Source organism: Chionomys nivalis, chromosome 13 (genome assembly GCF_950005125.1).
Source record: "Chionomys nivalis chromosome 13, mChiNiv1.1, whole genome shotgun sequence".
NCBI lineage: Eukaryota > Metazoa > Chordata > Mammalia > Rodentia > Cricetidae > Chionomys > Chionomys nivalis.
In genome coordinates this window covers 60,530,609-60,557,894 of record NC_080098.1, presented here as the reverse complement: position 1 = coordinate 60,557,894, position 27,286 = coordinate 60,530,609, and the positions used below count along the sequence as shown (strand labels likewise).

At 40.8% G+C, this 27,286-nt stretch overlaps 1 protein-coding gene across 2 annotated transcripts in view; it reads right to left on the bottom strand.

Annotated features, from left to right (window-relative positions):
- Positions 1 to 27,286, bottom strand: part of Jarid2 (jumonji and AT-rich interaction domain containing 2) — a 188,284-nt gene that overhangs the window by 35,893 nt on the left and 125,105 nt on the right. For both annotated transcript variants that reach the window (XM_057787147.1, XM_057787148.1), the window contains 2 exons: positions 15,923 to 16,092; positions 6,697 to 6,873 (listed from right to left, as the gene is read on the bottom strand). In XM_057787147.1, the coding sequence (XP_057643130.1) occupies positions 6,697 to 6,873; positions 15,923 to 16,092 (347 nt within the window). The remainder of the gene's footprint in view (positions 1 to 6,696; positions 6,874 to 15,922; positions 16,093 to 27,286) is intronic.

The window sequence follows — 27,286 nt, the reverse complement described above, 5'->3', positions numbered from 1 at the left end:
ACAAACTGTGATTTGCAAACAAAAGATGCTTTTCAAATGAATCTGGCTGTAATGATCCTGCGATTTTATAGAGCAATATACCCCAATGGCAAACATACCCAAAAAGTCACATCGTGTGTTAAATGGGGAGAAAAGGGGAGGGAACGATTGGGAAAAGCCGATAAAGGCAAGGACAAGGTATATTTTGTGCTCAACAGCTCATTAATTTTAAGTGTCGTGGGAACCTGCCAGTTTTATTCCTCCAAGTAATTATCTTTTGTCTTAATTTGTAAGATTTTCAAGAAAGGAAGAGAAGGAAAAGAGAGGTTTAAAAAAAAAACACTTCCCATTCTGAGAGCATGAGACAGAAAGGCATCAATGTATAGAAGCTCACTACAAACCGTCTCCAATTAAAAGAAATAATTGGACTAGCTTCTTTAAGCATCCATCACAGCGAGCCATATTAGGAACCTGTATTGTCCTCAGATACAAATAGCTTGACATAATGAACAGAGACTGATATATTGATTTGTATACACTTACTCTGAAAGTTAAATGCTCTATGGGCAAGTGTTTTCACACCATAATAAACAAAATCTGTAAATCCTAAGCCTGATATTTTCATTGAAGGTCACTTCATTCTTGAAAGGGAAAGATTTCCTTCCAACTAGGAGTGAAAAAGACACAGGCAAGAGAAGTTTTTTTAGTGATGTCTTTTACAGCAATTATGTGAGGTGGAAAGCTACATTTCCATGGAGAAATACACATTTAAAGCTCCCAAGAGTCCAACATGAATAATGCTGTTCATGAGCTCTGTGCACACACTGAGATGTGCGCAGGCTTAAGGCAAACCTGTGAAGGAATGCCTAAAACCCTCACATACTCTGGCTGAAAAACACTTGTGCCCGATTCCCTAAGGATAAAGCAGCTGCCCCTCATCTGTCTTCCAAGTCTTGCTCAAGTATTTTGCATCAAATATACAATGTGTTGTGTGTTCTTCAGAGTACACTATGCAAATATAACATGGGTGATCTTTATGAAAGCTCTTGTTACAACGGCAAAAAGGCACATCTGACAAAAATCAATTCATTTTAAAGAGAGCTGACAAAGCCAGCAACCTGGTCTCACACCCTGTCTTGCTTCATTACTCCTAATAAACAGGACAAATGCCAAGAGCAAGGAATTACTGGGTAAATGCAGTAATAAAGAAGTCCCTGGCATTTGATAGAAGTTCTTCCACATTTTGAGAATACTCCCTGTCTGACTTGAGAGCTGATGTGAACAAGTCAGGAACCCAGAAGCGCTATTCCAAAAACTTGCCCTGCTTAGAGAAAAGCACCAGACAGCAGTCAAGAACTTCAAGACAGAACAGACACAACAGTCAAACTAACAAGAACATTGTCTAATACCATCCCTCTAGAAGAGGGCTTAGGGAGACAAAGGAATCGTTGTAGGATAAAAATTAAGAAGAATGCACTATAGAAAGGAAAAGAGATCCACCAGTTTCTGATAGCAAGCCAGGAATTTAAATGTAAGCTTCATGTTATTACAAGCTGTCCGGACTTGAACAAGGCACAGGCTCCATCAACTGGCTGGTATTAAAGCCTTGTTACTATACAAAGGCTGGCTTCCCTGGAGCCAGTTCAACTTTATAGAGCTTCTATTGTCTGAAGACAATGGGATGTCTGCTAACTGGTGCCAACATTTCAGGAGAATTTTACTGTAGCATGTGGGTACTCTACCCCGGTTTGACCTGGGCCAAAACAGCTCAGTAACTCAGTAGAGCATCATGGCTTAAAGCAGGAAGAGTAGGAAGAACAGTTCAAGTTCCTTTAATGCATTCTGAGAACCATCACCAAGCCAAACTCACCAGTTAGTACCTTCAACACTCTCTGAGTAATTAGCTCAAGCATCTTAATCAAGTTCTATAGATTTGCTGTGTCTGCAAAACCAGACTGGGATTCTGCCTCACTCAGATGTAAGTGAGAAAGTTTAAGAGGAGAAAAATGTGTGCGGACAGTTAGCTTTGGATTGTCCTTCCTCACACGGCAGATAAGGGCGTGGTACGCAGCTCTGACTGACCAGCAACTTGCAAAAAGACTCTTAGTTGTTTAGATAACAGGCATGAAGCAATCAGACCTATGTACAAGAATTAAAGCACGGAATTTCTTAAGCCAACTGAATTTCCATCCTTCTCTATGGAAAAATTCATATTCTCTACAGTCACAGTTTTGTTTGCCATTGTCAAAGATCTAAAACTGGAAATAAATTATGAGTACTGATGTGAAATAACTACAGACTTGGATATATTCACCATTTAAACATCTGTTACCAATGTGATCAGTGACTCATGATACTAAGTTTTAATGGCTGCTAATAACTTTATGATAATGTGTCAGGACAATGAAAAGCCCATAAATCAAGATAAATGGTTTGTCCCTGAAAATGGTTATCTGATTCTCTTCAACACAAACAGAACACTGATAACATTATGACTAGGTAACTAATATCCATAACATTCCAGAAGGACCATGGGTAAAAATTGCTAGACAAAGGGATTCCCATACTTCACTTAGAGCAAACATGGATTATTCACAGTAGGGATGGAGCATTAAATTGTACAGAATAGATGATCAGTTTCATGGGGAGGGGAGCACTATGGGATTCTGTATCCCAAAGGACAATCGCATCTAAAGTAAATGTTAAGACTTCTTCAGGCTCAACTTTGAATCTGAATAAACAATCACAACATAGTAGGATAAAGACCCTGAAATGTGGGTATACTCTGTTAATAAGGCCCATTATATAAAGTATAATGGTCAAGGAAAATCACCAACTTCAGAATAAAAATACAAACCTATGGTGTGAAAAGTTTGAAAATGCAGTTTGGCAAAAAACTTAAGTCATTCTTATAAAGGAAATGTGCAGTCATTCTTATAAAGGAGATGTGCAAAGAGAATCGGGAGTCCAAGGTCAGCCTCAGCTTGGAAGCTCATAGAAATCCCGACCTGTTATACTACAGTGGTAACTTTGCACAAAAAAATGCCAGGTCCATAATTCCACTGGCTCTAGGAACCAAAGTTTGGCTCAGGCATTTTTTGGATCAAGCTACATGTCCAGGAGTACAGGAAGTAGTATTGTACAATAAAGATCCCAGCACCAGAACCAAGTAGGGTTAGTCTCAAACTATACATATACACACATACACGCATACATACGCACAAATATCTTTAATTAGGTAATTAGATACTGACCAGTCTTATTTGTTTGGGACTGGGTTGGACCAGGGCTGAGAGGGCTGGTGGCAGCAGCAATCAAAGACAGATTTCTTGTGTCAGGCTACTGTGGACTAGAACAAATTCAGTCTCCTAGACCACCAAGGCTATTCATAACTCAAGGCCAATTTCTGGATGCAATGTATGTGAATGTATTTGGTTTCATCTAGAAACTTGCCCAGATGAACTGGAGAAGCTGATAGGAGCAGAAGGCAGAGCCTAGCGCAGGTACAGCTTGTGATCACTGTGGACCCTGCTCAGGACACTATGACAGTCACTGTTTGTTAAATGCAAAACTCCCACTAAACCTGTGGGGCTCGGTATGTCCAGCTGGTCTGCGGGTGTGCACTTTAAGTTGCTGAATGGACCAGAGGAACACGAACTTTAGACAAGGAGAAGAAACTGGGATTAGTGGCCGGACTTGTAGGAGAGCTACCATGGAGATAGCTCACAAAGCAGCTGTGGTGAGGTGGAATTCTCCTAGCAAATCTAGGCATCCAGATATTTTTTCCGATTACAGGAAGAGTTAATGACAGTGGCAAATATGACATGTACAACCAGGTAAAATTCAAGAGACAGGCTAGGTGGAGGCATCTCTTTGAAGAAAATTAAATCTATACCATAGAAACATCTAGGACACAGCTTCAGACGAGGCTTGGCTTCTAAAACACACTCTAGAAGCACTGCTGGCCCTCTAAGACAAGCCCAGCCTTACCCCCCGTTTCTTTTCTCTTGACTGGGGTGGGGAACAAGTGTGGGAGGAGCCTGCCCCAATAGGAACGGTGTGGCCGCCATTGGCCAGGATTTCCTATGGCCGCTTTCAACTGAAGCAATAGTCAGGGTCTTTCCTGAATATTTTCCTGGCTCTGCTCCTGGCAATCCCCTCCACCACTTCAGATGGAGGGGGCTTCTGAGTGCTCGAATGTAATGACAACACATTAATGCAAAAAACTTCTGCAAATGATTATTTTATGGCCATGCGCCCAGTGGGAACCCAAAAACAATTAATTAAATAATTCCAGCTTGGATTCCAATGGCATGTTGTTTAAAAAGAGTCCTGAGAAATATCCCTCTTCAGAAAAAAAAAAGTGCATAAAAAGGAATAAAAATCTTTCTGTTCCTTCTGATTTTTTCTAAAGAAAATAGAAAAACAAACAAAACAAAAACCATTTGAGTAATTAAACTAATGAACTTCCACCAAGTTATTCTGAAGGTCACAAAAGCCTGAAGATCATTCCAAACTCAATAAACCCTCAAGTAGTCCACTTACCTACTAGTGATGAAACAAAAAGAGCAAAACAATTAGGAACACCATTTAATATCTTAAAAAGTTCCAAATATAAAATTGTATGATACAAGTTTATTTAACATGTTTAGCAGTTTTATTGTGTTGTCTTATTTCAAAAGCTCTACTGCAGGCACCATTCGATGCTCTGAATGTGGGGGAATATTCAGAGATGCACTACTGAAAGGGACGTCCCTGGACTCACTATTTGTTATTGTCACCATTGACTTGCGATCCAAGGTTGAACTGTAATGCTGTCCAGCTCATTCCAGATTGTGGATTTTAATCAATAAGTCCCTTTCAATTAGGATGGCGCTGCTTGTGAAAAAAAAAAATTGGAAGACCTGTGTCATGTTTTCAGGAATAAGCTTCTATCAAGAGACAATTAAATCTTCCAGAATTCTAGTGTTCAGGTTTGCTTTTGTTTTCGTTTTTCAAGACAGGGTTTCTCTGTAGCTTTAGAGCCTGTCCTGGAATTAGCTCTTATAGACCAGGCTGGCCTGGAACTCAGAGATCCACCTCCCTCTGCTAGGATTAAATGTATGTGCCACCACCACCACCCAGTTGTGTTCAGGTTCTTAATCTAAAAATGCTGATACACTCAGCTCAAGAAAAGGATGAAAATGTGGTCACAACGAGGTTCTTCTTTCCTGCCAGTTTCCAAGAAATCAAGTGCCCTGCCACCAAACAGCCATGGGAGACAGTCTCCAAGTGCATTTCAACAAAAACAAAGTCAATCAGGAAGAAGCACTGCCTGTTTGGGCTCTAGACATTTCAAAATAACGCAGTAAAAGCTAAACTGTTCCAAAAAGTTTCTTTACTGCACTATGTACTTATCTCCCTGTATCCCAGTGGGGTGACCTGTCCAGAGAGGACACAGGTTTTTCTAGGTTTTCTGACTTGTCTCAGCACTGTAGCACACAAAAAAGAGAGCTGAATATCAATCAGATAAGAGAACTAGAAAAGTGTGAAAAGTAGCTTACTTACCCCAATTTGTCTCTTACCAAAAAATCCCCCACCCCACCAAAAAACAAACAAACAAAAACAAGCAAAAAAACCTGAGGCATCATCTGACACACAGTAGAGACGATCTCCCCTAGCACCTTCCTAGCAGAGACCTAAGGAAGCACGCACACATGCACACTGAAGGAGAACCAAGATCCTAGAACATGGAGATCATCTAACTCAATGTTTCAATTTCATAGAAAAGAAAAATGAAAAGGAGGCACCCTTTTCACCCATAAACTATTCTAAATCTAATGTGTTCAGGCAGTAAGAGAGCATATTCTAACCAAAGACATTAACCAGCAAACGAACTAACGAAATAAAAGAACACGCATAGGCACGTTTATCAAGAGCAATCTGAAGTTAAAAAACTGTGGTCAGAAGAGGCATGCAGCAGGACACAGTATCATTCAGTATAGTGGAAAATCTAAGATCCATTGATGGGATACCAAAGAGGGTAGCCTAGGAAACAGTGCTATGCGAAGCTAATGAAATCTGGAGCTATGCCGGTGTTCTCAGAAAAGAATCCGAATCTGAAACACACCTTTGAAATCCAGTAATATCAGTCTTGAACATCTCTCTCAGCGCAACAATTGAAAATTAGCAGTCTCCTTATTCCTCGTACCTATCAGGGCATATGAAAGTCTTCTCACCCGCAGTCACAATTATACTTTCCCTAACACAGATATGCTCTTCAGACAGGAGGGCAGCAGGCTATCATCACATGCCCCGTACACACCCTCATCCAGGCACTTGAACCTGAATGCCAATGGAAAGGCAGCTTTCTCAATCAATAAGTTTCCATGTTGTGACCTAGAAGATGGACCAGTGGGTAAAAACATTTGCTAGTCCATGAGTTAAAAGATGATCACAAAACTCTGGCATCTTATTGACAATCACTATTAATTGTTTCCTCTTCTGGTACATAATGTGTACTTCATCTGGCAATTATAATCATTTCCACATAGAACATCTTCATTTTTTTTAAAACTAGAATACTTTTGGACTATACTAAGTTCTTTGTCCACAAAGGGTCTGGTACTTAAATGCCCTGAAGAAATCTGGCTGATACCTACATTGACACCCTTCAAAATTTATTCTGAGCCCTCACAACAAAGTCTGCTTACTACTACAGCCTGAATGATGACTTACCATGTCCATTGTGTACATGTTTGTGGGTTTTTCCTTTCCTGGGGGTGGACTGGCACGAAGATGAAGCATTGTTGTTGGCTGTTTTGACATCTTCTGTCTCGTCATCTTCCTCTTCGACATCCTCCTCGTCCTGAGAGCTTCCAAAATATACCATACTGCTGGGCAGCGCAGGAGAACCTGGTGGAATAAGACATGTAATACAGCTCATCAACGCCGACCTTGACCCTTCCAGAAGGAGGAATCCACAGGAGAGGTTTACAAAGTTAGTACCCTAACCGCATGCGGATCACATAAAACAAAGCTAGTCATCGCTGCTAGCTGCTACCACTTTTAATTTATTTCCAAATACTCCCTAGGAAGTACAACTCCATCTGCCTCCTTTAGCAGTTTCAAGCAAAACCCACAGAAGGGGATAATACCATTCATCAAGCATAGCAAATTAAAATTAAGAATCATATCTGCAACATTCCCACAGAAAACAAACCACAAACAACAGCAAGGAATGAATTACACAAGAAGCCTATGAGTAAAATGAAAACATCCACCCATGTTGTTGGGGGATTATTCTGCAATTATTAATGGGGGAGGGAGAAGGAATTATTTTTTTTCCAAGGTTACTTTCTTATTATCTTAATATAAAAGCCAGGTATAGATTACTCCCAACACATCAAGCACTTACAAACTAGTCTGAGATTATAACAGGATATGGTAATATTAAAATAAATTCCTTGGACTGGAGAGATAGCTTAGTAATTAACAGCACTGGCTGCTATTCCAAAAGCTAGGTTCAATTCACAGCACCCACAAGGAAATACTTTCTGGTTCCAGGGGCTCGAGCTCCATAGGTGCCAAGTGGTGCACAGACATAAATGCATATGCATACACATAAACTAAAATAAACTCCAAAAAACACTCATAAAAATGTGAGGATAAAAACAAAGTGATTTACTCAAAGAATATTGCCATCTTAGCAATGAAATGAAAGCTGTTAAGCCCACAGGAAGGTCACTCTCAAATACAAAAACAGTCTACTTCTCCCTTACCAAGCAAAGCCAACCTAGAGGGAGATACAATTAAATCACTGATCCACTGTCTGAAATCAGAGAGCAGAGGTAAGGACTTTGGTTTCCCTCCCCATTAAACACCACCAAGTACTGTAAGGAGTAATTTTAAAAGTTCTTCTTATATACAACTTTTCTGTGTATGCCCCAAAAGGAAATCTCAAACGTTCTCCCACGGCTGGAAACACAGTTCAATCTCCAGCATAAATATGGTGACTGACAACTCCAGTTCTGAGGAATCTAGTTTCCACTTCTGACCTCTAAGGTACCTACTGGAGAGCATTATTTTAAGGTCTATTGCTTTTGTTTATGCTGCATTTGTTTAACTCTGTGAAGCTGTGATTCTTTGCCTGTCTAAAACACCTAATGATCTAATGAAGAGTTGAATGGCAAGTAGCGAGGCAGGAGCAAGGGTAGGTGGGCCTGGCTGGCAGAGAGTATATATAAATAGAAGAAAACAGGACAAGGAAGAGCAAAAGAACATGGACAGCCACCCAGCTACACAGCAAGCCATAGAGAAAGAAGTAAAGAAAGGTATACAAGCTGGGTGGTGGTGGTACATGACTCTAATCCCAGCACTCTCAAGAGGCAGAGCAGGCATCTGCATGAGTTCGAAGCCAACCTGGTCTACAAGAGTTCAAGGACCCCGTCTGGAAAAAACAAAGATTAAGGTAATTAAAATGATTCCCAAACAGAAAAACACACACTTAGGGGGTTGGTGTCTATTTCTTCCCCATAGTAGGATTCAAGCCCACTACCGCAATGACATTGGGAACAAGAAAGGCATTAAAAAGCTACTCTCAAGGTGGCCTCTTCTTGTTATGATACAAGCAAACCCTCATTGAGGTGTTAACTAATAAGAGTTGCTAATTTATCACTAAAAAGTCTGTGCACTTTCCTTAACAACCACTCATTTGAAATGATGGATGAAGGTGAACCTGTGGAGAATTAAAGGTGTGTGTGTGGTCATAGTGAGAGGGGTTGCTGATGTTTTGTTTCTGTGTAGAACAAGGAAGTGGTTCATATTCAATGATGATAAATAGTATTGTATTAAAATTACAGCACATTTTTCTCTCCTGATAATTCAAGTGCGTTGGCAAATAAATAAAAATTGAAGAGGAGGAGAAGGCAGAAGGAGGGAGGGGAGAGGGAGGGAGAAACGGGAGGTGCACTTTGGATCAGACAGGAGGAACCAGAGTACAGAATGCATCTGTGCTTTGCAAAAGCTGTATTTCATTACTTTTCAAAATTAGCTGGCAATGTCTCCATAATATTTACTGAAGTGCAAACCAAATGTTTTCATCTGGACAAAAATCAAACTGTGGTATGTTACAACCACAACAGAAATCATTTTAATCCAAAAGCCTGCTTTTTCTAATTTGGGCTTTGGTTTCTATAAAGTGGGATCCTTCTCCGTGAATTATGTACACAGACCATCCCCTTTCTGGCCATTTTCTTCCCCTCACTCAACCAGTTCTTAATCTTCAAAAGCAAACAAAGCTCACTCTGTTTTAGAAAGGCCCTAGAGGGCTTCCTTTGCACACAGTCCTTTAGGTGGAGAGGAAGGGACTGGATTTTGACACAATTAACAAGGGATGTCCACAAAATCAGAAGCTGTAGACAGCAGGAGCAACTACAAACATTACTCCATGAATCCAATGACATACATGCCAGACTCGTTCTACACACTTCGATTTTTACATAAATACTGGAACTCAAAGATGAAGGTTCTTTAAAAGAACATAAGGCAACTACCAGAATGTTCAATCTCTGGTGGTCCTTCCAGGCCAGCTTTTACAATCCCAGGGGATGGGGGAGATGGGCTTATATACCTATCTTCCACATGCTAGTCTTTTACTTTAGAGGGAATCATGCTTATATTTTACTGATTATTTATTTACTTATGATTTATTTATGTTTATGATTTCTCTCCATTTGTGGCAATGCTGAATTGCTATCACTTCTAAAGCAAAAAGAAATTATACTTTAAATTGTGTCAATATAAAAGGAATTCATCAAGTTATAGGAGACACCAAGTGTATGTATGTCTGTGTGGTATGTTAGGGGTAACAGCTTTATCCAAAAGAAAACCCATCCCTTATTAGGAAGAGACCCACTTGCCAATCAGGAAAATGGTCTCTATGGTACCCAGCTCTTGGTTCTGGAAGACAATTATGAGGTGTGAACAGTATATTTATCCAAAACTACTCTTATGACTGTTGTGGAATGACTATGTGAATATATTTTGCTGTGATTGGTTTAATAAAGAATATGACCAGTCAGCAGCTGAACAGAATAAAGTTAAAGCAGGAGAGCCAGACTAGAAGAATGCTGGGAGGAAAAGAGGCAGAGCATGGTGTTGCCCGACAGACACAAAGGGAGCCAAGACATGCTGGAAGACGGGCAAAGCTGCGAGCCATGTGGCGATACACAGATTAATAGAAGTGGGCTGCCCAACGATGGTGGAGCATGCCTTTAATCCAAACACTTAGGAGGCAGAGACAGAGCTTTGTGAATGCTAGGATAGCCTGGTCTATAGGTTCCAAAGCTACAGAGAAACCATGTCTTCAAAATAAAAAATTAATTTACACTTTAAAAACAACTTAGTAACAAACCTGAGCTATTGGCCTAGCATTTGTAATTAATATTAAGCTGCTGGGGGACAGGAAAACTCTGCCTACATACAACCACAAGGGTGTATGGCAATACATGCAATGGCACTCTGAACACCTCACAGGAAAATCATATTAGGCTATTTCTTCAAAAATAACTCATAAATTATACAATTTGTCATTCAGCCTGATGATGTGGCTCAACGACTAAACATATCTGCTGCCTGAAAGCAAAAGAAAAGAAAGTTCTCCACAAGTTGTTCTCTAACTTGATTTGTGAGTCAACCATTACAATGATTAAATTAATTTAATTTAAAAATAGAACATTCTTTTTTTTGGGGGGGGGGGGGGGTTCGAGACAGGGTTTCTCTGTGGTTTTGGAGCCTGTCCTGGAACTAGCTCTTGTAGACCAGGCTGGTCTCGAACTCACAGAGATCCGCCTGCCTCTGCCTCCTGAGTGCTGGGATTAAAGGCGTGTGCCACCACCGCCCGGCAAATATTTATTTATTTATTATGTATACAATATTCTATCTGTGTGTATGCCTGAAGGCCAGAAGAGGGCGCCAGACCTCTTTACAGATGGTTGTGAGCCACCATGTGGTTGCTGGGAATTGAACTCAGGACCTTTGGAAGAGCAGGCAATGCTCTTAACCACTGAGCCATCTCTCCAGCCCAAAATTTTTTTAATATTTATTTATTTATTAATTATGTATACAATATTCTGTCTGTGTGTATGCCTGAAGGCCAGAAGAGGGCACCAGACCTCTTTACAGATGGTTGTGAGCCACCATGTGGTTGCTGGGAATTGAACTCAGGACCTTTGGAAGAGATTAAATTAATTTAATTTAAAAATAGAACATTCTTATTATATAAATGAGGGGACAGGCAAGTCTATCTTCTTTCCCAAATGGGATGTGAACAAGTCAGGCTCGAGAGGATGTGAAAGGAAGAATGACCTGTCTCCACAGTCAGAAAAGCAGTCAAGCTTCTGTAGAGCAGACAGCCCTGTTCACTCATTTGAGACAAACAGCATGGGAGGTGACAACTTCCTAGACTCAGGTCCCTCTTGGACACAGCCCAAGCACATCTCTACCCAGGTGCTGGCCATTTAATCCCCAACATAGCAAATTCCTTGTCTGGAAGTCTGGATTATACTGCCAGGTCAATGAAAGGTAAAGGATTCAGCATTCAGAATCAATGCCCTCTGTACAAGTGTAGCTTCAAATACAAACACAGAGGAATTATGATGGGACATGCCTCACAAAAGGGACCATTTTGACCAATAAAGTTCAATCACCAATAACTAACTCTCAATTTCTCTCTCTTTCCCACAAGTCTGGGGTGTCTCCGTGTGAAGAAACCACAGCATACAGGAGCTACTATGATGGTGTAGAGCCTGAGTAGCTCCTAGCCACAAAAAACAACTAGCATAAGCTGAGAAGTAGAAATAAGGAACTTCCAGGTGCCATCAAGTCTGAACATGAATTTATGATTTATGCAAAGCCTTTTCAGATTTCAAGAGACACTAAACCATTTTCTGCATGCAGGGCAAAGGCAACAATAACTTCAGAGGAACCTGTGGTATAAGATGCACTAAGCCAGCAAGGTGTCTGGGTACCACAACAACAATACAAGCACTGATAGAATTCCAACCCCTCCCTCCCATATACTTTCCTTCAAAGAGTTCCAAAAGGCTCAAGAAACACTAAGGAGAAAGACAGTATTCTGGAACGTACCACTGAAGCCAGACCAGCCACCTGACAGTGGGAGTGAGTTTGTTTTACCTGCCTCCAGGGCAAACCTGGTTGGAGGCCCTGGCCTCAAAATCAAGGTCTCAGGGCAATCATAAAAACATTCATCTTTCTCTGATCAAGAACTCTGAGGTTTCTGATTTCTTCATTACGAGCAGAGAAACTATACTATGTGTGCTACAGTGCCTTGGGGAAAGCAGACACCGGCAGGCTAACCACAGAAGCCAGCAAAGCCGACTGAATTATGTACTCAGAAATTAAGAATAGCTCACAAAAGTGACCTGAAAACCCCTGTTTACCACTAAGACAGCCTGTCTTCCTCCCCAAAGAGTATTTTCCCATTTCCCTCAAGAAAGTTTGCTATTAGCAAACACCATGCTCACTGCAATTGGGAGATTAATTCCTTTCTTGCAGTGAATTAACTCTAATTATATGATCTTTCCTTTTAAACCACCCCAGACTTTTGACAATTCTCCTCCTCAATACCCAAGGCCAGTGACACAACAATGTATACCTTCTGGGTAGGGATAGACATTGTCTACATATAAAACTCCACTGCTGAGCTGCCAATCATTACCTAGACAGTGTATCTGAGAATCCTTTTGAGACTACCCAGATCTCAATCTAATCCTCTGACCTCCTTGGCAGCTCTATAAAACAGCAAGTAAATGTGCCTGGATGGCCGCCTCTCAGACAGTCACTAGAACCCATTTCACACCTACTAGTTTTAGTTTAATCCCTAGCAACTCTGACTACAGAAACCATATTACCCACAGGCTGAATGGGGAATAAATCAGCAATCCAATACCCAAGCATCTGTAGAGGGAGAGCTAGTAACGCCCCTCACTGGCCTCAGACTGCTGTGGCCTGGGCATGGTAAAAAAGTCAGTCCTTCCCCTAATTGTTGCGGCGGTTCCACTCCCATACCTCCAGAGACTCCCCCTTCCCTGGGCAGAACTGGGAGCCTGCACTGTGGTAGCCATGGTCATAAGAATGGACTGTGTGCTATCTATGTTTCATGAGTCCCCTTCAGGAATCCTCCTCATTTGCAGTGCCCCATAAAAAGAAAAATGTAAATAACCCGCCATTGCTCTGCAACATTAAGCTCTTTTAAATCTCTTAATAATTATGGACAGAACAAAGACAGGAGGACAGAACTCATTAAGAATAACGAGATTCGTGACAGGAAAGGCAGCCACGGTACTGCACTGCTTCCTGCAGCACACACACAAGGATCTTTCCCCAAGCGCACCCTGGGAAGATACAAATCATGCCTCTGGCAAGAAACGTGCTCCTCCTCAGAGCAGTTGTTTAAAGATAAATGAACAGCAGGGCAAACATTTCAGGTCCTGCTTCAGTATTCTTTCCACCTCCTTCTTTAAGTTCTAGGGTGCGACATCAAGTAGGAAAGAGAAGCCCTGCTAGTTTGGCTGACAGGATCACAGTGCACTGAAGCTAACCAACCCATATCACTAGGTTGATGGATACTAACTACAGCAATCCTTATCCTTAAAGGAGTTCTCTAGAGAGCTCTTTGGCTCTAGTGTTACCAATGATGGAAAACAAACAAGGTTTAAAGAACTCTAATCATTGGCTTTCCTGTGGCCCCATCACTTAGTCAGTATTCCAAACTATTCAGGAAAATACCTGAAAACCTGTAGGAATGACTCAAGTCTTCGGCCAAAAATATTCCTTCCATGTATTTTATTTATCCTAGACTTTCCTCTTTAAAAATTAATAATTTACCAAATGTTGGGGGCTGGGGACATGTCTAGATACTTCCTATCCCCCAGATCAATTTGTTGTACACCACCCACATTAGGCAGCTCACATAACCTGGAACTACATTTTCAGAAAATATACAAGGATATCTATTCTTTGAGGGTACCTGAGAGTGTGCGCACAGCACACGGGCTCATATATGCACAGGGGAAGGAAGCGTGGGATTCTGAAAAAGTGAGACCAATTTCTCCCACACTGTCATCTACGGATGGCTGTCTACATTCTTCAAAGGGAAGAAAGACAGAAAGCAAGCAAACAGGCAAGCAGACTAAGAAAAATAAAAGGTTTCCAAACTGTTGCCTGCCTAAAAATGCTACAGATTGCATAGAGGTTGACATAAACATATCACACTGTGGATTCATAATTAAACAAATTTCATAATTTCCACAATACTTAACACAGAAGGTATATAGTTTTCAAAAAAGAATGAGATATACTTTCATGACATAATAAAGTTTAACAACTTTCTGTACCTTAAAACTCAAATTCAAATAATTATTGAAGAAGCACATCATCTACACAGCCCCATACACTACACAATACAAGTTTTCCATACCCAAAGCCATTATATTATAAAATAACAGTAGGGTCCGAGGATCCAGGATAGGCAGGGTACAACATCTATCCTCTAGGGCTTATACAATGTAACAAAGAAACTTATGAGAGATCTGTCTAAAAGAAAAGACTTTGAAAACTAACTTTTAATAGCTGAGATGAAAACCTGTAAGAAAAATAGAAAAGGAATATAATAAAAATCCACATGGTAAACCAGCTAAGAAAAAGCAAAATGTTTTAGTTGCCTGATTCTGTAGGTAGAGGAATACAGTCATTGGTCCGGGGGTCACTTATTTAGAGCTTTGCTAAAAAGGCGACTGGCTATATAAAAGGTGATTCTCTTAATACTGAAATCTCAAGGCTGTGTGCTTGGTAAAATTTTATTCAAGTGTTATTATTACATACTCCACCCCCAACCACTCACAATAGAGGGGATAGAATTTTTAAAACAATTCACATACAGAAAAATATGGTACATGCAGACAAACACACTCTGCTCTACTTACTGTTGCTCAGACAAGCCTTGATTCTTACCCATCTTCAACGTCTAATTACAGTTCATTCTTGTTAAGATTCACATAATTAAACTCCATGATGACAAAGCAAATTTCCATTTTCTTAACACCAAAATCATTTTCCTAGCTGGTTGTGGTAGCTCACACCGTTAATCCCAAAACTCAGGAAGCTAAGTTTAAAAAATAATTTAAAAAAAAAAAAAAAAAAAAAAAAAAAGCTTCTGGGGCAGGTCTAGATAGCATCATCAAATCCAGGTAAGCCAGACAGAGTCCGGCATTCTCTATCAAAAACAGAAAAAGTGGCTCAGGGGTTAGAACACAGGCTATTCTTGCAGAGGACCTGGGTTCAAGACCCAGTACCCACACATTAGGTTACAACCATCTATAATTCCAGTCCCAGGTGCCTCAAGTACTGCATACATGTGGTACACTTGCATGAGCGCAAGCAAAACACCTAAATACACACACCAAAAAAAGCAGAAGAAATCATATGTGGAGGCTGGAGAAATGGCTCAGAGGCTAAGGTCACTGGCTGCTCCTCCTGAGTTCAATTCCCAGCAACCACATGGTGGCTCACAAACATCTATTATAAGACCTCTTCTGGCCTTCAGGCATACATGCAGGCAGAACACTGAATATACAATAAATATTTTTTTTTAAGAAAATGAACAAAATATGTGGCATTTACACACACAGGCATGCACACATACACATAAAGAAGAAAATAAGCAAAAAAACTGTATAACCGGGAATGGTGCCACACATTTTTTAACTCCAGAACTCAGAAGATGGAGGCAGGCAGATCTCTACAAATTCAAAGCCAGCCTCATATACACAGAATTCAGCAAGGGTTACATAGTAAAGGCCTACCTTTACAAAACAAAAACCTACCCTCAAATCAAACAAAGAAATGAGGATAACACTGTGTATCATCTGTACTGCAAGCTTACCTCGAAGGCAGAGAAAGGTAAGAAAGTCTTCTGTCTTAGGCTTCCTTTTAGAGAGGTCAGAAATTTGAGTAGCTGGCGGGGGTAGCAAAGGCTCCACTATCTTCACTGGAGTTGTGCTGGGACTATTCGGCTGGGATTGAGCAAACTTCCTTTGTGCTTGCAGCCTGGGCCTGCAACAGCAAAAGAAAACTCTATTAAGCAGAGACTGGAGGATACAGTCCTGCATGTGCAGCAATAAAACCATGATACAGGAGGAAAGAAAAGATAATCTCTCGAGCAAACTCTTAGGAATTAAATCTCTACATCTCTCTCTTACTCTCATAAACGACTGCATGCTTTACTGCTTAGTAAATCTGTCTAAGGGACTATTGTTTTATGTGTAGGCATAAAATGTGTGTACACTGTGTGTGGAAAGGGAGACAGGAGGACCATCAGTACAATGTTAGCACGGATTCTACAGAATGTCTCAAAAACAAGGGGGGGAAGGGTTTTATCACAAGAGACGAGCTGTGCTAATGACCTCGGGCCACACATAGAACAGTACTGGGTTTCCACCCACTATTTCTCTAGTAGACACGATTTCCTTCCCTACTGTGCCCAAGACCTAGTTTACTTCTCTCTGCCTCAAATAAACAGGTAACCCACCTAGAATCCTGAATTTAGTCATAACTGGGAAATATAGATCAGTGGCAGAGTGAACTTTACCATGCAGTAAGAGCCACTGAGATGGCTCAGTGGGTCAAGGTGTTTTTATTACCAAGCCTAATCCACAGGACTCAGAAACTGTTCTTTGATCAACACATCCTCACTGGTATATAAAGATGCATGAGTATGTGCAAGCTGGAATTAAAAGACTGTGCGTAAATAGTCCCCCCAAAACAGCTCCAGGCTAGTATTTATGCCTGGTATTTGGAATAAGTGTTCAAAGCCTAGGTGTGTAGAGGGGTGTTAATAAGCTCCCCTTAGCTGTGTAGGGGGGAAAAACAAGAGAGGAAAAAGAATGAAGTCATGTATGGAAAGGGCAGACAACACTCCAAGTCTGGTGTTTCTGATGGAGAAATAAGAAGCATGCTAACTTTTTTTAATGAGTTCTTTTTATTTTATTATTGATTTTATTGAGCTATACATTTTTATGTGTTCCCTACCTTTCCCTTCCCTTTCAACCCTCTCCCATGGTTCCCAGAAGCATGCTAACTTTTAAAAGGAACTGGGTGATTTATATCTCAAAAGTCAGATTCAGTCATCCTAAAAAGCAATGCAGAAAGAAGGTAAGACAAGACTTCCATAATTGTTTTAAGGACCAGGAGACTACCATATCGCTGCCATAAGTACACAACTCCCCACTCCTTTATTTAGGAGACAATTAAGCACGTGGGCAAAGCAGACTGTATGTTCTTAAGAGACTGCCTGAATGCATGGACACGGGAGACTAAGATGCACAGGTGCAGGGGTCATAAAGGAGGAGGACCCAAGGCCCTGCTCCAGGTGAAGGAGCTGGTCAAACCACTGGAACTGTATCCAAAAAAGATAGACCAAATATTGGTTCATCACCAACACCCAACGACAGAGCCATATGAAGTATGGGAGTGACTCTTTTGGTGCCTACCATGTGCCACACAACCATCCATAGACATGGTCTCTTAGGCCAAGGAAGAGGTTCCTGTTATGAACGTGAGCTGACAGCCCTACAATTTAGAGTGTACATCACCCATACTTCTTGATAAAGCCACATGAACTTCAGGGAAGAGAATCCCCTCCCCTCCCATTCCCGAAACATGCAACAAGCTGGGTTTCCAGTTTCCCTCTTATTTGGCATTATTTAGTATTGCTAACAGCCAGATGAAGAAGTTTGCTTCCCCTTGAGGTCAAGATAATACAAACCCAAAATCCTACCAGGAAGAAGACTGAGGCATGACTAATCCAAGCAATGCAGATAGGGAGATGTCTCAGTCAACATCTGCTGCACCAGCGGACCTGAGACTGAGCCAACAGGTTCATGGAAAAGATGGACTGAGGGCTATGACTCCAGTCTATGATGCCAGCACTCACAGAGGCAGAGACATAAGAATACTTGGGGACCTTGCCCTCCCCCCAACTCAATCAATGACCTCCAAGTTCAATGAGAAACTGTCTGAAAAAAGTAAAACAGAGTCATCAACAAAGACACCTGAATTTGACCTCTGGACTCCATGCACATACCATCCACACACCCCAAATTCTTTATAAATCCTTGAGGATATTTAAAAAAAAAAAGGTATCATAGCATGTTTATGAAAACAAACATGTACACCCAAGTATTGGGTTGCAGAGGCAGCTCTCAAAACTTCTTTGCTCTAGTTAGTTTCAGGTCTAGTTATGTTCAGTAAATAAGTCGGCAGCTATTATTTTGAAAGTTAGCAAATTAAGAAAGGGCTCACAAATAAAGTCCATTGTGAGCCCAAAATGTACATATGGAATTTTTTTTTAACCTCTTCTCTCTCCTTTTTCCTTTGTCAAAGATAGATTTGAAAGTTAAGTAGGAAGCTTTCCATAAGGAGCCTGACATGAGGGGGGAGCACTCTTTTTAGGTTTGTTCATCCACCTACGGTACACGATTACCTTACTCTGCTGTGTCACCATCTACTTCTAGGGCAATGCATACTATAGCAAAAATAGCCAATCCCAGGTTGGCTGAATTACACTGAAATTTCTAACAGTCTCCAAAGCAAAGTGTGTGCACACAATGAGGGATGGGAAGCCATAAATATTTCAGTCTGTGCAGAGCTGATACCTTGTTAAGAGATCTGCATACCAAAACATCATTAAGTTAATTTTCCAATATTAACCTTGTAAGCCGGTAAATCCACTTCTTTAGACTGCACCCCAATTCTAAGTACAGGGTAAAGAGGGTAGGAGGAGGTCTGTTCAATCAAAGATTAGAGACAGCACGTGGCAAATACAAAATGACCAGCATGGCTCTACTCTTTGTAGCAGTGTGGGAGCCGGCCCTGACATTTTGCCAACTTGGTGAAAGGCCTATTCAAATAGGAAAAAAAAAAATATCCTATGTTTCCATCCTCAAAATAATTACCCACAATATTCTACGCCTAGACATACACACACTACAAACCTGGCAGCTGCTCACAGAAACAAGAGTGTGCTCATGTATGTGGCACTAGAGATCTGCGGACGGGAGACACCATCTACCAGGGCAAGATGCCCATCAAATTCAAATGCTAGTGTCGTGGTGGGCAAAACACACAGGGTGGCTATAAATGTCCTTTGTAGTACAGAAAATATAAATATATCCTCAAATGAACTCAGAGACCAGAAAATACCACTTCACCCCCAATGTGCAACCTAGTCACAGCTGATATTACTATAGGCATCATCTCATGCCTGTTGCCAAGACTGAATCAGCAGTTTGACAACACAATACAATGATAGAGGAAAGATCACTTGACTCCAGAAAAAGGGTTTTGCTGCACAGAAGTTTTTTTTTTTTGCTTTGCAGGATTTCTTAAGACATAGACATGCTGATTCACAGACTTGGGGTGGGGCTGGGGGGTGGGTGCAGAGAAGAGGAGAGAAAGGGACAGGACACAATACAGACACTTTACACACTTTACATATAAATGATGAAGTGCTTTGTGTTTATAAAAACACAGGGTATGGGGCTGGAAAGATGAGTAAGTAGTTAAAAGGGACATGGCAACTACACAGTGGCTTACAACCATCTGTAATGAGATCTGGTGCGTTCTTCTGGTCTAAAGGCATATATGCAGGCAGACCACTGTATACATATATACATAATAAATAAATCTTTAAAAAACCCCACAGGGAAAAAAAACCCCACAGGATATTAAATATTTGCAGCCTTTAACTTAATCAAATTATATAAAGGGCTATTCAGAGTCAACGTTTGCTATAGACAGATTTGCCTGAGGGAACTTTCTATTGGGAAATCCCTCACAGGGACTCCTTAAAAGATTTGGCTTGGTCCAGCAGGCACCAGGAAAAGTCACAACTTGGGGTTTGGCTCAATTAACTACATTTTTATCAATGTGAGTCTTGGTTTTCCTCAAAGTATTAAAATAAATAAGTCAGGCAGAACAACTCATAGCTGTAATCCAAATGCTAAGGCTGCTGCAAGACTGTCCTGCAGAGCAGCCTGGGTTACAGGTCAAAGACCCTGTTTCAATACACATTTAAGAAAAAAAAAATCATAACAGGGTAACAGATTAGGTTCTGCCTATTTCTAAGCAATGCCTCTCTGCTCAAACAAGGGCTGGTTATGGAGATAATCCCCTGAATAGGTGATATTCCCTTTCTACCAAGTTATAGCTGAGAAGGACTGATCAGTTGCCACTGCCTAGTGGCTAAAACTACTAAAGGTGTACTTCCTAGTCGCCAGGTGACAAAACAAAATCACGGTCGGTTTTAGAATAGAAAACAGCATAGCACTACAGAAAGTGGAGGAGTCAGAAAACAATGCATCTTTTAAGAAGGAAATCACAATTCTTAACTTTTAAAATAATGGTGATAGTATCAATATCCTTCTTCTGAGGACTCAGTCACTCCTAGCCTCCTCAGGAACACTCTACCTACTTTTATAAAGGCATGAGAGACAGCAAGGAGGGATGATTATTCTTGGGAAGAATAGAATAAGAAAAGAATGTCAAAAGTTAGCAGTGACTACGTAAGAACTAGGACAGCTTCATCAAGCATTTACCGGCACAGGAAACTTCAAGACAGGTGATAGCAGCATCCTATATATGTGATATACAAAGTAATGAATCTTATAACCCAAAAATGTCAAAGCCTGCGTAGAGCCACAAATGTCACTCACCATGGAGACAAAAATGTGACACTAAGTTCCTTTGGGTTCTTTCTGGAAAGCAACTGTGCCCCCAAAAGAGAGGAATCATTATTAGCTGACAAAGTAGCAACAAAGCCTTTTTGTCCATCACAAATGCCACAGGTCACCTACACTTCGGTTTGTGTCAGTTCTTGTGTGCCCTCTAGGCAAAGCAGCACATCCCACCAACCGAAGTGCAGGACCTTCTCTTATCAAGGATCCAACAACTTCAAAGGCAGCACTGGCTTACAAACATTCTCCTCAACAAAGCTAAAGATTTCATGAAAAGTTCAAAGAGAACTAACTAAATCTTAAAGGGAAAGAGAGCAAATAAGGATAAGAGTCAAAGAACAGCTCATAGAAGGGTCTAGACAGGATCTGGCTAAAGAAACTTTTACTATAATATGGTAGGTACAAGGTGTTAGCAAATTATCCGAAGTACACTGTTTTAAAAGCTGAGCTGTGCCAGTGAAAATGTTCATTTGCCTTTCTACTCACACTCGAGATGGGATTGCCAATATAGTTTTAAAAATATCATTTCAGCAAAAACCCTAGCTAGTTTTTCAATTTTCAGTTATTCAAAACCAAACTGCAAGCTGCCAAAAATCCCCTGGCAGCCATCTCCCAGCAAAGAGAATAGCTGGGAAGGAAAGGGAATGAATGACCTTGTGAGGTGAGAATCCCATTTCCGGGGTCAAGAAAAAAATGGTGGGGGGGGGAGGGAGGGAGGGAGGGAGGGAGGGAGGGAGGGAGGGAGGGAGGGAGGGAGGGAGGGAGGATCTACCACAACACATTTCATTCTTTTTTTGTCTAAAAGGGTGAATGAAAAGTCAGCTACACAGAAACTTCCCAGAAGAACATTCAAGAAGCAATAATGTAACAGATGACGGTCTAAAGTCCAGTACAGGTCTGGGGTGGAATCAATGGTAAAATGGTGCAGGAAGCCCTGGCCTTCACCTCACTCAGCACTGCAGAAACAGAATTGCACACAGTACAGACAGAAAACACAAAGGAAATGTTGCTCACAACACTAACTAGGCCCCTACAGCAAACAGAGCAGGCCAACGCTTCTTTCACACTCGTTTTCAATGTTTACTTTAAAAGAAATCGGTTATATATATTTAAAGGAACAGAAAACATATCCCTAACATTTTCATTACCTACTGAAAATGTTGTAGCCGGGCCACAAAGCACCAAAAGATGTCAATTGTAACTTTGCTAAAAAGAAATTTTGAATTATAGCAAGCATTACCTGCCATTGGCCAATTTTTAGAACCTTCAATAACATCTAGTTCCTGGAAATGACCTATGCGCTGTTTACAGAAAGCCTGAATGTGAACACAGAAATATCTTCTTATCCCACCAATTCCATTGCAACTAGTGTTGAAAATAAAAAATATAAAATAAAAAAGAATAATAATAAGAACCTTTCCTTTTATTTTACTTGTGTGTGTGTCTGTGTACACATGAATAATGAGGTTTTCCTCTGTGTATGCTATGAACATGTTTTATCACCAATGGTTATTAAAGAAGCTGTTTCGGTCAATGGCTTAGTACAGTAAAGCCAGGCAGGAAATCCGAACAGAGATCTAGAGAAAAAGTAGATCGAGTTGAGCAGACACCACATAGCTGCTGACAGAGAGACTCCAGTCACCAGACAGCTCCTTACCAGTAGGCCACAATCCCAAGGCAATAAACAGATTAATAGAAATGGGTTAATTCAGATGTAAGAGTTAGCAAGAAATGTGTCTAAGATACTGGAAACAGTGTTATAATTAATATAGTTTCTGTGTGATTATTCACATCCAGATGGCCAGGAAACTGGCGAGCAGTCTCCGCCTATATGTGAATACAGTATCCATGGAGGAGGCCAAAAGAGGTTATTAAATTCCCCTGGAACTAAAGTTATAAATAGCTGTCAGATGCCATGTGGGTGCTGGGAATTGAACCTGGGTACAACAGAAAAAGAAGTTAGTGCTCTCAACTGGCAAGCCACCTCTCCAGACCCTACAGGGCTTTTTCAGATTTAAAAAAAAAAAAAAAAAAAAAAAAAAAAAAAAAAAAAAAAAAAAAAAAAAAAAAAAAAAAAAAAAAAGCCGAAATGCAAAGCACTGTTCCCTGATATGCATGAAAAGAGGTGATTATACAACCCAGCTATGCTACATGGTGCCAATAAATTTAAGGTAATAGTTTATTTGGGGGCCTTGATAGAAACTGTCTAATAAAAATGTAAAAAGTTTATTATTTAGGCTAAGTACCAAGTTCCAAATACCAAAGTATCTAGGTACAAAAAAAAAAAAAAAAAAAAAAAAACCTCCCTAACCAAATGTTGTTTTCTATTCTGCTATTTCCATGTCAAAAGATTACTTTAGCATTTGTGGAAGCCCAAAAAATGTAAGCCTATTTCCAGGTTGTCTGAAGGTTATTGTGTTTTTACCTCGCCCACATTTAGATTAGAGAGTTCTGCTCTCTCAGGATTATTGTCAACAGATGTGGCTAATATCCAGCCCTTGTATTTCAAGTATTGAGAAGTAGATCTGTCTCTACCTCAAACAAAAGTCTAAGGATCCAACTAAATACTTCTTCCTTAGGGAGATAACAATGGATTCCACCACCCAAGGAGTAACGTTTGCCTACAGAATGTTTTGGTCTGGAGTGTGAGCATTACTTGTCTTGTTCTAGCAACAAAATGTTTAACTAAGAATGTAGCCCACGTGGGACTGGAGAGATGGCTTGGTGGTTAAGAGCACTGGCTGCTCTTCCAGAAAACACAGGTTCAATTCCCCACACCCACATGGCAGCTCACTACATCTCTAGTTCCAGGGAATCAGACACTCTCACACAGATATACATGCAAAATATCAATGCATATACAATAAAAAAATTATACAGGCAAAATAACACACATACAAAAAAAAGTAAAATAAATAGGGCTTATTAAAAAAAAAAAGTGAGTTAGAGGCCAATCTAGTCAAAAAAGTGAATTCCAAGACAGCCAGGACTATTTCACAGAGAAACTGTCTTGGAAAAATCAAAACAGAACAAAAAAGAAAAAAAAAAAAAAAAAAAGCCTGCAATCTTCAACTGGTCTGTTCATTTCCTTGTATCATGTTAATGCACTGTTTTGTTTTGCTTCTTTTGGGGGGGGGGCTTAGCACTACCTTTCGGGGTGGGGTATTTTAAGCCAATGGGAATTAAACACGGGTGATTTCAGTATTCACTGGAACTCCCTCACAGCACTATCCTGTTTCTGTTTTATTATTTTCACTCACTTCGTTCTCCTTACTTATTTTTCTAATCTAATCTATATGCCCCTGCGCTGGTAAGCGGTATCCTTGTCAAAGCTGGTCTCCAACAACCATTCACATGACATCTCTTCCTACATTTGTAAAAGGGTTAGGGTTACAGTTGCATGGTGAGAAACAGGTGATTGCAATTGAAGAATCTGTCACAGCTCCCACATTCGAGCAATCCTCCTCAACCCCCTTGTCAAATCCCTATATTTGTGTTTTGTCTGGAGAAAAACATTCTCCCACTAGGAAATGGGAATTCTCTAGATACAGCAGACCCAGCATCTCCAGTAAGGAACCATGTCACTGGCAGCTGGAACAACAACCATAAGAAGTATCAGTAGCATAATTATTTACATAAAAATAAAAGGAAATGGCAGTATTGAGAAATGTAGGCAGCACAGAGAGGCAGTGTGGAAATCACCTTCACTTCTGAGCATGGCCGAATTTCAACCACTTTTAATTCTTGCTAAGGCTTAATTAAGGTTGTATACAGGGCCATCCTTTAAGGTCAGAAAGCAAAACCTAACAGGATTATTAGAAGAAAACAAACTGTGGGGTGAGTTTTGTGCAGAATAGAGCAGGGGTCAGTTCTGGAAAACTACTCACAATATTCCATCTTCCAGGTAAGTCTGTAGACTAAAAAGAGCTGTGATCCCTGTTCCCCATGCTATGGGGACATTCCAAGAAACCCAGTGGATGCCAGAAGTCAGGGATTTTGCTAAACTTGATGAGAACTACAGTGTTTAGTTGTTTTTCCTTGTACAACTTCAAAAAGGTAAGCACACTAGGTGTTTCTTTCCTTTACTCAGACTAATCACTGGCATCTTCAACTGCCACACCACACCACCACTCTTCTACTGCAACATGAGCCTTGCAATTAACACCTGAGGTGGCAATTATATATATATGGCGCTAAGTTAGACAGCAAACTAACAGAAAACCAAACTAATACTAACAGAAAGAAAACTGCTGAGCATCCACACAATATATGGAATGCAAACAGCATTTAAAACTCATACATTTCACAATTGTAGAATTTCCAGTATTTTGAGACCATAAAGAATTGAATCTATGGAAAGAAATGATATAAAAAAGGACTACTATAGGCATGAGGATCACATCTGCAGACAGCAGCAACCATGCCAACCTTGGGTAGCCACGGTTTCACTGACAGGTCCAGTAAAAATGTTTCCTGACTAGAATTCACACCAGAAACTGAAAAACTTCAGATGAGAAAAAAATGACATTCAATGAGACACAAGCTAGGCATCAAGTAATATCTCAGCCGTTGAACCTTCAAGCTTCTACTGAACACGCAGCTCTGCCACTAAGATCTTGATACATTAAAGCTCATTTCCAGAGAACCCTGTCTTTGTACTGAGACACTGAAGTAGTAGCTCCATGAGTCAAGCAAGGCTTTCAGCAAAGGTCAACCACAACAAACCCTACTGTGGGACTGAAGTGTGACAAAAGCACAGGTCCTTCTCTTCACCAGTGAGGCCTCTGCTGTCATGTACATGAATGCTGTTATAATTTCTGACTTTTATTAAAGAAACATCTGCACACGACCAAATTTCTAAGCAGGGCTCAAGATAAATACACCCATGTCTTCAGCAATGCTGAAGAGCTGAGAGACTTTCTTCTGTACAGCTCCATTCTAAACACATCTCTACTTCAGCCCATTCGCTTGTATGCAGGCATGAAACCAAACCACAAAGCCAGTCTTTCTCTGTGCATGTTAAACTTCCGAGGAAGACTGCAGGCCCAAAGATACCAGAGGTCCTCTCAACAGAAAGCAGTCATTTGGCTCTGCATATCTACTCTCAAGGAAAGGAAGGCATCTTTCATCCCAGCCTCAAATAGTTTTAATGAGTCCTTCAAGACCAGAGTGACGCAAACAACGGACTATCCCCTCAGCTCCTGTCTTCCCCAAAGTACCGACCATCGCATATAGAAATAAACCACTCCGATGAAGATGAAAATAATACAAGGAAAATATACTTTGTAGCTCTTTTCAAAACTATTCTGCACAAGGCGAGGTGTGTCAGGAGAAAAGGGATAGTATTTCTCAGGAAGTAGAGGGAGAAAGGCCTGCAAGTAGGTAACAAGATGAAGCAGGTAGTGAGAGAACGAAAATATATTACTGAATTGTTAAAATGCAAAAGTACCTAGTTGACACGAAGTACATTTCCCTACTATTGGACTCGGAAAATATCTTCTGCAAAGGCAAAATTGTGCTTATAGAGATGGGGGGAGGTGGGTCTTTGAAAAAGCTTAATTCCTCTCCTCATTCTGCAAGCCTAAACATCTCTCTGATTTAGAAGTCATCCATCTCTAGCTGCGTCAACAGGCTGCCAACTCCCACATACTCCTAGTCTATCAGTACTGGGAAGCAACTTGTAACTGAGCCTAGAGAAAGATCATTCCCAGCTGGGCACTTAAAAGCCCTCAGAGACCAGCTAATGATGGAGGGAGGTCATTGGCTAATAAAAAAACTGCTTTGGCCCATTTGATAGGCCATCCTTTAGGTGGGTGGAGTAAACAGAACAGAATGCTGGGAGGAAGAGGAAGTGAGCTCAGACTTGACAGCTCTGCTCTCTGGAGCAGACGCCATGCTCCCCTCTCCCGGGCAGACTCGATAGCTCTACTCTCTGAGGCAGACGCGATGAAGCTCCGACCCAGGATGGACGTAGGCTATAATCTTCCTGGTAAGCGCACCTCAAGGTGCTACACACATGAATAGAAATGGGCCAAGCAGTGTTTAAAAGAATACAATTTGTGTGTTTTTATTTCGGGGCATAAGCTAGCTAGGCAGCCATGAGCCGGGCTGTGGGAAGAGTCCCACAGCTCCCTACTACAAGCTAAGATACTAACCTTGGTATTCTTGGGTGTCTGTGAAAAGGCCTTGCCAGGTTATTCCTTTCCCTGCTCTTACACAAATGGTCTTGAAGAAAGATAGGATAGGCAGCCTTTCTGCATCAGTTGTACTTTTAGGACAGAGTAGAGTCTCTCTAGCTAGCCAGCCCAGTCTAGCCTTTAACTGGTAATCCTCTTGCATAAATTATATCAAGGAAACATGTGACCAAGACTTTTAAAAATGAAGTACCCTGATATGTACATATACAAATATTCCCAACCCGTTCTACCATCACCACACAGTGTGGAATCTATGGGAAAACCTAAAAGGCAGAGATAGAGTTTGAGGCCATTCTGGTCTACAAAACAAATTCCAGG